Source organism: Callionymus lyra, chromosome 10 (genome assembly GCF_982586985.1).
Source record: "Callionymus lyra chromosome 10, fCalLyr1.hap1.1, whole genome shotgun sequence".
Taxonomy (NCBI): Eukaryota; Metazoa; Chordata; class Actinopteri; order Syngnathiformes; family Callionymidae; genus Callionymus; species Callionymus lyra.
Genome location: NC_141827.1, coordinates 28,720,517 through 28,734,260, shown reverse-complemented (window position 1 = coordinate 28,734,260; position 13,744 = coordinate 28,720,517). Strand labels below are relative to the sequence as shown.

The window sequence follows — 13,744 nt, the reverse complement described above, 5'->3', positions numbered from 1 at the left end:
CCAAACAAATGATATATATTTACCAATTGTCTTTAACAGAGAGATTCAAATTCCCTTGAGTTTTAATCTTATTGGGAGTCTAATTGTTGACATTAATAATGTAGGTTCCTTATCTTATCTTAAACTCTGGCATATTTATAGATCCTCGTATGAACATGAACATTCATCCACTTTTTTTTAGCAAACCATCAAGTGGGCCACATAAAATGCCAGCCCAAATTTGACTTTGAGTTTGACATATGTGCTTTATATCTTCCTTTGATATTGATGTATTTTTAATTACATTTTCCCTTTCACTAAAGCAAGCCTAGCTACCTGATTTACCGGGAAAAGAACGGATATTTCAGCTGGTTGTTTTATAATCTTTTAATCCCAAATAGACCAAGGAATTGTTCCTTTTGTCACTCCGGCAGAAGGTTTCTCTGGATGGATCCGGCAAGATTTGTCTCCTGCCCCGCAGGCCTGGAGCAGCTGGGACTCCAATGATGAGCCCGAGTTCACTTTGCAAGACGAGGTGTTCGCTTTCAAATCACAACCCCACTCACCCAAAAGACGGCAAGGTCACGGTGACCAGGAGAAGATGGAGCGAGCAGACGAGTGTGTTCCGGACTTCAGTGGGAGGCGGTACGAAGCCTCACCCGAGGATGACTTTGTCGGCAGTGAAACAGATGAGGTACTGCCTGTTCTTGTGTGGAAGATATATATTTTGTTTATTATTTTTGTTTCATCAACTTCCTACAAAAGTGCAGAACACACCACTTCCCTGTTCTATTTGTCTACTGATACAAACTTTCTTCATCTCTGTTACTTCTTCCTGTCTTTGTGTCAGAGCTACATTATCTGAAAAGTATATAATGGCTGTTCTTTCAACTGATTCACAACTATCCTATATTTAATGTTCTTACGGACCTTCATTTTCCAGAGGTATCCAAACAAAATGATCTATATTAAGTCAGAGTCACTTAGAGAATAGTTATCAAGTTTATTTGTTCATTCATTATTTAAGAAAGTAAAATAAAAACCTTCCAAGTCTGGCCACAAGCGATGAAATTAAAATCACCCTGAACTCAACCCAACAGATGAAGAGCAGCTTTGGGCCCACACAAGGCCCTGAACTGTATTTTTTGCAGCCCACATCACAGTAAAACTTATTTAGCACTTTAGTTATGTATAACTAGTTTAATTCTCATATCTTATTTTCATTACAGTTGTTGATGTTGTTACTTACAGTATTCACTGTAATATTTAAGTGTTTCTATTTTCCTTCCATGCTTACTATTGACTTACTTTGGCTTCGAAACCCTTAAAGTCACATTATATAGCGTGGCCCCTTAACTGCCTATTCCTGCCTTAGAGCTTTATTAAAGACTCCCCCTCTATAAAAGGCTTTGTTGCGGGTTTAATCCCAGCTCTAGATATGATTGTTTGGTTATATCACTGAGCAAGAAACTTAACCCTTTTCCTTTCGAATTGTCATGCTGCGTTACAGCCAACTCCCATCAGTGAATATGTCTGCTAAATACAATAATGTGAATATCATTATTAGGAGTGTGTTTTGGCAAGAGTCTGATAATATGATACATGTCACAATACAAGGGTTACAATACAATATATTCTGATACTGTTGTAACAAGGATATATGTGTCGTATTGTCCAGTACTTGACTCTGGAGTTGCAGACTTTCATTAGTTTTGAAAACAAAAAATGTCCAAACGTCAGCTTTAAAAGCTGCTGGAGTCCACTGTATCCTCTCATCCTCAGTCATCTTCAGGATGACATAATGACTGCTGCCATCTAGTGGCCAGAGATTTAACTTTAACTCCATACCCTGTGTAATTATATAGTAAGTAAGTAAGTAACCGCTCTAGTAGAAGAACTCATATTTCTCTGATCCTTAAATCTCTTCACTGGCTGCCAGTTTCTTTCAGGATCAATTTTAAAATAGTGGTTCGTCGTCACTTACTCGAAAAAGCTTTCTGGCCTGAAACCTTTAGTTTATGACGGGGACGACTAGCGTCACACATCACTTTAAAGTGATCGGCCACACAATGGCCTGCTTGCCATGCATTGACAGCGTGGGAATGTATGGATAAGTGTCCATGTGCTTGATTGTTCTGTTTATAAGAAACAAGTCCTTACTTGCGACTTGATTCTTGAGGGATATGCATCAAGTAATTGTTCAACCCAAGTGGGACTGAAGACAGTCCAGTCAGTTACAAATGTGATAGAGCAATGTTGAAACATATTCTCCACAGATCTCTCATTTCAGGTGGTACAGTACAGTAAGAGCAGAGGATAGAAGTGATTTGATCGTTCATAATGGACAGTATTAGTGTTCCAATGGTTTACTATCATCCTGCTCAACACGAGGATAAAGCATATCTGATTTTCATCCATTTATGTTTGCTTGTTTCTCCGTGTGTTGCAACACAATCTTTCAAGGTGTTGCATCAGGTTCATGCTTTTGATCCACCATTTGTTCTAAAACACAGAGAAATATTAAAGAAAAAACAAGTCCTTGAGCCTCACATACATACAAGAGCTATTTATATTCAAAACAAAGACTCGAGGCTCTTCCTGTTTGGAATATAAAGGAGAGAAAAAAACATCTCAGAAAAAAAATAATGTAAATGACAGCGTATTGACAGACGCTCTAATAAGCTCACCGCTCGCAATAATCACACTACTTTATTACTATTGATCTGGAAGAAAGATCATTTGGTTTATACCAAGAAAGGGAAGTAAACAACTTTTAAATCCGGTTAACAGCCTTGAATCAAACTTGAAGAAGCAGAAGAAGATTCACGCGTCTATCTTTGTATAAGCAATAATGATGGACACATACACACCTCGGATCAGATCAATTTTATTTGTCAATTTCTTTGCATGTACAGGAAATGAAATCGAAACTATGTTCCTCACTCTTCCGCGGTGTAGACAAAGAGGACATTTGACACAACAATAATACAACCCAAACTAAAACTTACTGATAATAATAATAACAACCTAATATTAATTTAATTATTAGTAGTAGCACTTTTAACAATACTTATATTACTCTTGTTTCATATCATAACTAAGGTATCTAAAGACACTTTACAGTTTAAGTAAGATGTTATTGAAGAAAAGAAAAATGGATCACAGCGAATCTACAATGAGTGAATCACAGTAACGTATAACTTTATTGATCCCTCAGGAGGTCTCCTTCGGGAAATTGTTTGTAAAGTAAAAAGTGTGACAGTAGCAAGAAAAAACTTTCTTTTAGAAGGCAGAAACCTGAAGTAGAACCAGACTCAGTGTTGACTGCCTCCTGCTGGGAGGGAAGGGTAGGAGGAAGGAGTATTGTCATAATTTTGTAAATCCAAATTTTTACAGTTATTATAGCACAACTAACAAGTAGTAACAATCACACAATGCAGTAATAACATACAAATACTCTTTATTCACAAATATCTTTTGACCTTTACTTGCACTTTTAAGTGCATAATTATGCTGCTATTGATAAGAAAGTTAATCAATAAATAACTTACAATTTAATTAAACAAATAATAGAAATCAGATCTGGTTTATAGTCACACATTTTACGACAAGTGGGAAAGTTTGTCTGAATCTTATCCGAGGCAAAGAGCTATTAGTTCGCTGTTATATCTTGGTCGTAGTTTCACAAGTCGTTAATTATCTTTCTCCAAAGGTTTCCATCAAAAACACTTGTTTTCATTATTCATTAGTAATCCTCAAGCTCAAAGGGTTGTGTTCACTTCTTCAGAGACCGATTCCTGGCATAAATACATCTCTAATCCTCACGTTACTTTCTCACACAAGCAGTGATGAATTATAAAATAGTATGTCTATTTAATAAATATACTTTAAATCAAAACCTTTCCATCAATCATCAAGATCGTTTTTTTTGTTCCTTTTATTTACCACTTCTGATTCCCTTACCGGGATTGCAGGGGCTGGAGCTTATCCCACCTACTCCGGTGAACAGCTCTGTCAGAGGTCACATGAAGATGTATGTTCTCGGACCGTGAGAAGAAACCAGAGTGCTCAGAGTAAACTCTCGCAAGCATGAGAAAGAACAAAAACTCCAGACAGAAAAACTGCAGACTGACTCCAGCTGGAATCTAACCAGCAACCTATTTTGATGTGAAGCGGTTGCTTTAACCACCCCCCACCCTGTGCTCTAATATGATTGTTATTGTTGTTATTAGTAGTATTTTTGATGTTGTTTTGTGTAACATGTTACAGGGTTGACAATAAAATGAATGATACAAATGGATTAGAAAAATATACAAAAACATTGGTATTTTGGACTAACTTATACCGTTTACAGCTTAAAAATAAAAAAAAATCAAGAAATGTTATTTCGTGATAAAACTACTGTAATATTTTCACAGGTGTTAAACTCATTGTATTCAGGTTGTCACCCAATGTATCCTTGATTTGGTCCATCTCTTCAGCAAATAAGTGAAAATGTTTTTGTCGTTGCTTTCCTAGGATGATGACCAAGCCGGGGTCGTCGATACACGGCCTTCAACCACCTGCTCGGAAATGAAGTTTAGATCCGAACCAGAGGCTTCCGACACGAGCGGACATCTTAGTAAAGAGCGCTTGGCGGTTCCTACCGTGAATATAGAAGCATTCGGAGATGACATGATGGTTCCAGAACGCTGCTTTTCACCCTGTAAGAACACAAAGGAATCAGAATCCTGCCAAGAAGTCGAGCGCAGTCTGGATGGAAGCAGTGTGAGGTTGTCTAGACAAGTGTTGAGGGAAGCCAGAGCTGAGGACATCAAGCAAAACAAGGTACTTCTGCAAATCTGTTTTTTTTAGCTCCTTTCCCATTCTCCCTTCATCGTCATGTTTATGGACAAAAATATACATTTAAATTACAAAAAGTGTGTGAGAAAAAATCAGTCCATGGATATTTTTTTCACCATTCTATATCAATGTTCAACAGCACTGTATCGACTCTTTAATTAAAAAGTTGATGGTGTTTTTTGTATTCAAATCATATATGTTCTTTTGGTTTATTCATACTCATTTAAGTGTGGGAAAACCCCTCAAATAATTAGGTTTTACAGTTAAGATACTGGCGATGAACAAGGATGAGCGGATACAGTTGATTCCAGCTGCTTTTAAAGCTGATGTTTCGACATATCTTTGCAAATGTATCAAAATATATGGAATATACTTATCTAACTAATGTGAAACTTGTTACAGACACATACTGATGAGTACAATAGAGGTCTAAGCTATTTAACAGACACTTAAATCAACACATTAGTTGAGCTTTAACCATTGATATATCGGAGAAAGCACTTTCTTTCTATATACATGTAAAGTCTGGAAGCGTTGTTGCTTGTGCTGGTTACAAAACGGGGGGATGCAAGGACACGAGCGCCTACCGGCAGAAGCAAAAACAGCAGTCGCAGGAAGCCGTGCGTGTGAGAAAAGAAAAGAGAATGTCAAAATTTGGAGCCGGAGCCGGGCTCATGTTTAAAAGATGGAGGATCAGAGGATCAACTACAGCTACGGTCACTGGAGCAGAAAGGTGATCAGTCACTTCGGGGTTTCTTTCTCCATTTACAAAACTCACTGCAGAGGCTTGTGCCACTGTCTTTCATCAGTGCAGCCTCCTCGCTCTTTGATGGAAAGGTTGTCAGAGGAATATGACAAGGAGTTTGTTTCCCTCCCCGAAGCTCTGCTTCACTGACATGCATGGAATCATCTAAGGGCACTGCTTAGTGGATCTTCACAACACAAATAATACTTCAGTTAGTTCCCATTACGTCTTTCATCAGCCGCTTAATGGGCATCTACCTTCGCCCGGGCTTCACAAGATGAATTTATAGACACAAGGAAGTAAGGCTGGTGAATTAGATAGCTTGTTTTTGTAAATGTAATTCCCGGCAAGAAAGAAATAAACATCCTCAGCTGTACTTAATGCAATAGTCTTGGATCGGACAACTCTTCCTCTTGATTGCTTAATGTTTTATTGCGGCCATTAAAAACCGCTTACAGAGTCTTCATCTACTCTCGCCACCGAAATATCGAGGACATTCAATTTCCACTGGTGAAAGTTGAGGAAAGTCCATGAATCCTTGTGACCTAATGCTTTTGACAGAAATATTCAAAGGGATTGACATTATAGTTAAAGTTCACCTAAACTTCACTTATTTTCTACTCACCCTCATGTTGACTTAGGTTTGGGATTAAACTGTACTTTTTTAGAGTTATAGACAAAAATGTTTGTTTATTTAAATGTAGTGACTTGAGCTCAGTTGTCTTTGTCTTCAACTTAATAAAAAAAAGACACTTAAATACATCCAAATACCTCCATAATATGGGTGTTAAAGAATATTGATATAGTGATACATCGCAATATTATTTTCCACAATGCTTTATCAATATATGACAGCACTGTTTTCATTATTCTTTAGAATTCACATGCAAATATTCACAGCATTTTTCATTTTTGTGGAAGATGGAAGCAGGATCACGGTGATGACTGAGGACGAGAGGATACAATTGACTCCAGCACCTTTTAAATCTATATATTTTAATATTTTGGTTTCAAAACAAATGAAAGCAGTTACGACTTTGTCAAGAGTCATGATTTCTGTTAATACTGCAACACCAGAGTCTCGAGAATACTACAAATATATCCTTGTTACGACAGTACTGCACTTTATTGCAATGTATAGTATCGCATTGGTTATTTTGAATATAATACCAACCCTTGGTCGACATAAGGGTGAGTAGAAAATGAGTGAATTTTTGGGATTTTTATTGAACTAAAATTTGAATTAAACCACAACTGAGGTTTGTGTTATTGATAAATTGTTTTCACAGAGTCTAACAGACTCGGTCCGGTCGTCAATTTGGAGAGACCACAGCCTCCTTCTTGTGCGATCTAATGAGCGTGACAACGATGATGATGACGACGAGATGAGAATGTTGGCCAGCCTGAGGAGGGAGCGAGAGGAAGAGGAGGAAAATCAAGCCCTGGGCCTGAGTGCATCTCAGATCCACCGGTGTCATGTCAGCATGAGCGTGAGCAGTGATGACAACTCTACCTGGACCCACATTTCCATGGTTTGTAAAATCTTACTCAGTTAGATATTTAACTTTGGACTCTCTTGCCAAACCAGGGACCGCTTTTATCATTAAGATTTCAAGAAATATGATCGGTATATGATGCATATTAGAGTTCCAGAGCACTCGTTTTATTCTTGTCGCTCTTAAGCACAACCTGTTTTATAATCTTCTTATATTTATTGAGTGGGCGACCTTCTCACGTTTCTATTCCCCTACACCGAGCACTCCTCTTTATGCTTTTCCATTTTCCCCATTTATCTGCACTGTCATAAAGATCCACAGTCATCATAAACATGTGCAGATTGTCAAGAGAAGTGGTAGAAGGAAGTTTTTTAAGGCACTAGAGACAGTTTATAACATGAAAATGACTTCCCTTTATAGACGAATCTCCAGAGGGCTGCAACAAAAACGCTGACTGAAGGAGCTCATGTGACGCTATAAACACGGCAGACAATCAAATCCATGAAACTAAGTTGATGAGTCGAGAATTGTGTTTGCTCAGAGCAGAAAGTACCTGCTGCACTTATGTCAAACTCATGGCCTGGGTGACAGATACTGCCCGCCAAGGCATTTTTTACGTGGCCCACTGGATGTTTTTCTCAAATCCTAGTAGACGAACGTGTTGAAAGAAAGGGATTTGTGTTTGATAGATGAGTGCCAAACACGGAGATGATAGCAATATAAAGAAAATATAATTCCGTGACAAAGAATTGAATAGAAATGAAGTTCAAGGCAAAGAAGTCCTTTTTCTACCGGGTTCAACATTTTGGTAGATTACAAAATAAATTGAATGCGGTTTCGCAGCATTACGTGTGAAGCGTATTACTGAGGAGCCTCTTGGAGTAGTACCACAGTGACTCTTCACCAATGTTTTAACATATTTCTGAGTGCTGTGTACCACATACAATCAGTTTGAGGTCATTTTCAGCATGGTCGATTTTTGAGAATATTTAGCGTTTTTAAGTGCGCAGTGTGAAAAACTGAAAACTCTTGGAAGGGCTTTGCTATAATGGGATTAAAAGTTGCTTGAATGGAGACGGAACTTGTGTCTATAGGGTGCTACTGCGCGTACACAACGCTTACAACCCTAGACTACATGTGTAGAATACCGATGTGAAGATCTTAAAAAGTATGGGCAAAATGTGAGTTTAAAAAACAACAACTTTACAAGCATTTTTTTTTCTAGATTGAAAAAAGAAATGGGTGTTAATAGGTTCAGATTGGACTGAACATAACATTAAAAAACTGAAGGTAAAACAACACAGTCCTAAAAAAAAAAACATGAACAGACTATATTCAATTTAATTGTAATGGTAACAAGACATTTATAGAATATCTCAATATGATTTAAAAGCAAAACATAAATAAGAAAGTAAAAATTAGTTGAAGTCATAAAAAAAAGAACAGAACCAGTTTTATAAAGAATTGATTTCTAATATAACAATGAAACTATGGATAGAAGCATTTCTGCCGAGTCAGTTTTAAAGTCGCGAAGGCCGCATGAATGCAGGTCAGGCCTTGTGAGGGCCCCCGAGCTGCACTTTGCCCACATCCGCCTTTCTACTTTCTGAATTCCCTTTTTCCACTCTTTCCTCATTAGCAACCACCAAAATGGTCCAGCAAAGCGGTTGACGGGGGTAGAAGGAATACAATATTCCAACAACCTTCATCAATAAGTCAGTGAGGTAGATATTGCACGATGTCTGCTCGTCAGCAGGTGAGTTCAGCTCAGCAGTCTGAAGGTTCACTTCTCCAAATTGAATGTGTCTGCGGTTTCTTCTGCAACTCTTTTTAGCTACACTAACAGTTGAAGGTCATTCTTATATAGTGTGCTGCATGAATTTTCACCGACTTCGATTGAGAGGACTGGTCAGACGCTATAAAAACCTCTGAAGGTACAATTTCTGTTGTTGTCTGTAACCACAGAGTCGTGCTCCATATATACACCTCTTTCATTCTTCTGTCTTACTTCTGCATCACTTTTCTTTACTTCCACATTTGGTATTTATAGTTGATAAACAGGGTGTCCCAAAGAAATTCACAATCGTCTTTGTATTGTAGTTTTCATATGTATAATCTAATCTGATTATATAAATTCAGTGAAGAATTTCACACAATTAAAAAAAAAAACAACCCAAAATCGTCTGAAATTGTTAATTTTTCTTAATAGACTTAACATGATATTGTTAAATATAAACTAATATTAATTAGTCAAAATAAAAAAAATAAAAATAAAAATGGAAGAAATATTTTGACGTTTTAGAGTTTTCACCCTGACTAATATGAGGGACACACAAATATAATCAAAGGGCCACATGTGGCGTCTTAACGTCACTTTGATAATAATAATTTGAATTATATAGCACCTTTTACACATTCACTTCCACACTTTGCTTTACGTAAAATAAATCATAATTAAATTTAGAAATGGCAGAGTACATTGAAAAACGGCACAATATTAACAACAATGAATTACTAAACTTAAAATAATCGCATATTGGAGAAAATTACTGTTAACAAATGTAACACATTTAGGTAAGTGAGTAAATGTTATTTGTAAAGTGCCTTTCTAGACCAGGGTCACAAAGTGCTTAACAATCAAAAAACAATACACAGTTAAAATATATAATATAAAAGGCCAAGACACATAAGACAAACACAGGAGTCCTAGAAAATCAAGGTAAAGCCTGAATGTGAGTTATTCTACTGGAGCAGCTCAGAATTCTCGCTGCAGAGTTTTGTATTAACTGCAGACGAGACAGCTCCTTCTTGTTTTGACACGAAAATAAACTGTTACAATATTACCTTCAGTATTCCACTGAGTTAAAACAGGTAATCGAAAATAGTAAACTTTTTGATGAATATAGTTTTATGTGTAGGGTTTAATATAGAGTTTATTATGATTTCTAGCAGCAACGTAAACATGGATCCGCCGTCCTTTCCTTTGATTTCAATACACGTGCCCTTATTAAGAGTTTCTCAGCTCGACGCGATGCAGGAAGTTGAGGTGGTTCAAGCATTACTTCAGGAGCGATTCCTTTGGAGAATTTCCTGACGCACCCAAGTGGGAGGATAATCCAGCAGATCTGCGGTTGCAGCGATTTACATCTTGACTCGAAGGCAAAGTCAAGGAATCCATCAGAGCCAGACAATAATAAGCAATTGAATACATTGTCATCGATTCATTGATTTACTATATTGATCCTGAACAAAATTGTTATCATAATCATATTCTTCTTTTTCAAGCCTCAAGGTGTTTGTTTTTTTGTAAAATACACACCAACAACATTATTTATTTATTGATACATATTTTGTCATGACCCTGCATGACCTCTCCTCAGAACAAAACTATATTTTTAGCTTTAAGCAAAAGATTGAGCTTAGAATTATTAATACAGCCAAGATATGTACTTGGAGAAAAACATTCTCCGGTATAGATTTATCGTCCATCTGTTCGCTATCATCATCATTATCATCATCATCACCAGGAGGTATTACCTGCAGTATTCCGCTGAGTCCAAGCTTTTAAAAAAAAAAGTAGTAAAGAATTAATAAATTAAAACAAAAAAAAAAAACACTGATGAGAAAATGTGATTTAAATAAGTCTGTGCACCGTGGCCAGGAACCCGGGAGCTTCTTTATCAAAGTCACATGATGTAATAAGCTTTAAACAGCCACAGGGCTTAAATAGCCTCGGGAGAATAAAATATAGTCCTCGACTTTGACAAGATGAAGAGGACAATGGTCTGGCATTTCTCGTCGCATAAAAGCAGAGTTAATTAAACGTGATATTATCGACTTGCTACGATGTTTCACGTGAAATTATTGTTTGGGGGAAAAATAACTGTTTGTTGCAGATCTTTTTTTGTTTTTTAATATATCAGACACTTTTAAAAGAAGAAAAAGGTGGCGTGACACGTTTTGAGCAGCCTGTCTCTATTTTCATTTTAATGGGTTCCTTCTCTGTGGTGTGTCATAAAGGCGAGACAGACGTACTCTTGTAATGGTGCCATTTAACCATTATAGAATTTTATACCTTAGAAGGGATGTTGATGGTACCTGGGCGAAACATGACAAATAGGTGTCGTAACAGATCTACTCACTCACAAGAGGTAACGACCTCCTCAACCATTTCCAGACTTCTCTTTCCCGAGCCATTAGGAGATATCAGAGCCCTTCTTAGGTACCATCCATTTACCACTTATCCTAGGCGGCGGTTGGGAAGGTGGCCTCGGCTGTAGTCTGCCCAGAAACCCGAGGTTATATAGTAGGGGTGTGTATTGGCAAGAATACGTATCACAATACGATAAATTGTGTTACTGTAGGAACATGACTCTTGACAAAGTCATAACTGCTTTCATTTGTTTTGAAACCAAAATATGTTCAAACATTAGCTTTAAAAGCTGCTGAAGTCCAGTGTATCCTCTCGTCCTCAGTCATCGCCCAGAATCTCACAGGATTTCATTCTTCCTTATGCTGTGGATGAAGTAACGACTGCCACCATCTAGCGGCCGGGAGATTAATAGCAACACTGAAAAATGCTGGGATTATTTGCATGGTTTTGAAAATAAGTGTTATTTTATCTATTAAACTTTATTGAAATGTAAACCATTAAATAACTATAATAAGTAGTATGTAATATGATTTGAAAGCGGAAATAATAGATTCCTCAAGCTATTGTATCTGGAAAATAATATTGCAACAACAACACCGTATTAATATTTTCTCCACTAACATATAGAAGTATTCCTGAGATGTTACCCCTCCATTATGACTAGTTGGGTGTACCTACAGTTTCAGACCCAGGGAGACATTGTAAGCTGGGCGTCCAAGCCACCACAACTGGGGACTCAGAAGGCAAAGCAGCAACTGTACTCAAACCCTTTTCTGCTGTATCTCAGGGGAATCCACACTTGTTGTGGTGATTCCTTCGCTGATGACCACGAATGATAACCGGTAAATCGAGACCTCGCTGCTCAGCTCTTTCTTTACCACAACGGACGTAAAGAAGCCTCATTACTGAAGACACCGCACTGATCCGTCCGTCATTGTCACTCTCCAGCCTTCCTCGCCAGGTAGAGAAAGCCCCCATATACTCAAGCTCCTCCACAATTGTGAGGAACTCATCTCCAGCTTTGACAGCACTATCCATCGTTTTCTGATTGAGAGCCCAGAGCCCATGTCAGGATACAATGTAATCGTCTTAAATGGGAATGTTTGTTGCGACTAGTAAGCATCCTTTACATGCAAGCCTCCTCGCAATGAACCCTAGTTGACTCTTAAAAACAAATATTGCTGGGTAGACTTCTATTTTTCTTCCTAGCATATGAAGAAGTAGATGCTTTCTGTTTTTAAGTTGACAACAGTGCCGTTTTTGACTGGCTACAAGAAGTACTTTTTGTAATATTTGTTGCAGTAAAGGGGACATTTTTGCTTTCTTGTATGGAATTGCTTTAGGAATTGCTGTTTTTTACACTGTACATCGACATATAAAAGTTGTGATTATAGCACTTTTATAGCAGATAATCAGTCAGTTAAACTTGCCATTTATCTTTCTTTAATTTATGATGTGCTTTTTTAATGTGAGTTGTTTGTAAGGAGAAAAATCACAACATTTACCCCCCTTATTCTCTGCGTATATTGTTTAAATTGAATGTATCTACACTTTCTGTCTAAAGTTTATTTTTTCTTTGGTTTTTTTTTTTCAAAATATAAGTTTTACTGACTTTTATAATAATATAGGTCTCAGTACTGAGCCTTGTGGAACGCCACACTCTTTCCCCTTGTGTTGACTCCCAAGTTGTCTGGTTATTTGAGCCAAAAATAGAACCATTTCTTTCTTAGTAATTCACCAACAGCAATGTCAAGTGGCTCCACTGCTTCAGTTTACAGATCAATGTCATAACGCTGTTGTTTTTATTGTCCCGACTCTCTTGAGGAATTTATTTTCTCATAGAAGCTGGAAACATCCCAGACGTGTAAATATTTGGGGCACAAAATGTAATATTCTTGAAATGAACGTATATGCAACAACAACAACGACAAAAAAAAAAAAAGAAAAAGATGAAACAAAATTCTTGGGAGTTTGTTTTTATTGACGTCATGGGGAATAGATGACAACATTCCAAAGATGATTCTTCTGGTCCTAAGAGTACAGCGATCTTATTGACTGAGCTTTCTGAATATCAATTTATTTCTGCGCTGCTGTTTGCAGTAAAAGATGAAACGCTAACTCATATACATTTTGTTATAATAACGGAAAAAGTAATATAGAGTTCTGATGTATTAACTTGTTTTCTCTTCTTGTTTTTTCTTCAGCCAGCGAACCAAGGTTGCCACTACCAGAAAGAAATGACTCCTCTAGAATGCTCAGACCCTAGGTATGTAACGGAATAATATATCATATCTGTATGCAAGCAAACCTAATCACTACCTACACCTAATTTTCTCACTTAAGGATCAATAAAAATGATTGGAAACGTTAAATATTCTGCCTCATTTCCTCAATTAGTCCTTGGTTATATCCTCCAGTGCGATACATTTTACTTTATTGTCCAAGGATTAAAATGAACACGCAGTGCCTCCTTAGGTTATATTTCAATACTCTATCCACATCTTAATACCTCTCTGTCCCAGTCGAGTC

General features: G+C 37.3%; 1 protein-coding gene across 3 annotated transcripts in view; it reads left to right on the top strand.

Annotated features, from left to right (window-relative positions):
- Positions 1 to 13,744, top strand: part of cfap20dc (CFAP20 domain containing) — a 39,957-nt gene that overhangs the window by 13,803 nt on the left and 12,410 nt on the right. For 2 of the 3 annotated variants that reach the window (XM_087800344.1, XM_087800343.1), the window contains exons 12-15: positions 414 to 673; positions 4,498 to 4,806; positions 6,856 to 7,098; positions 13,420 to 13,481. In XM_087800344.1, coding sequence (XP_087656470.1) covers positions 414 to 673; positions 4,498 to 4,806; positions 6,856 to 7,098; positions 13,420 to 13,481 — 874 coding nt within the window. The remainder of the gene's footprint in view (positions 1 to 413; positions 674 to 4,497; positions 4,807 to 6,855; positions 7,099 to 13,419; positions 13,482 to 13,744) is intronic. The other variant, XM_087800345.1, reaches the window with a different exon arrangement.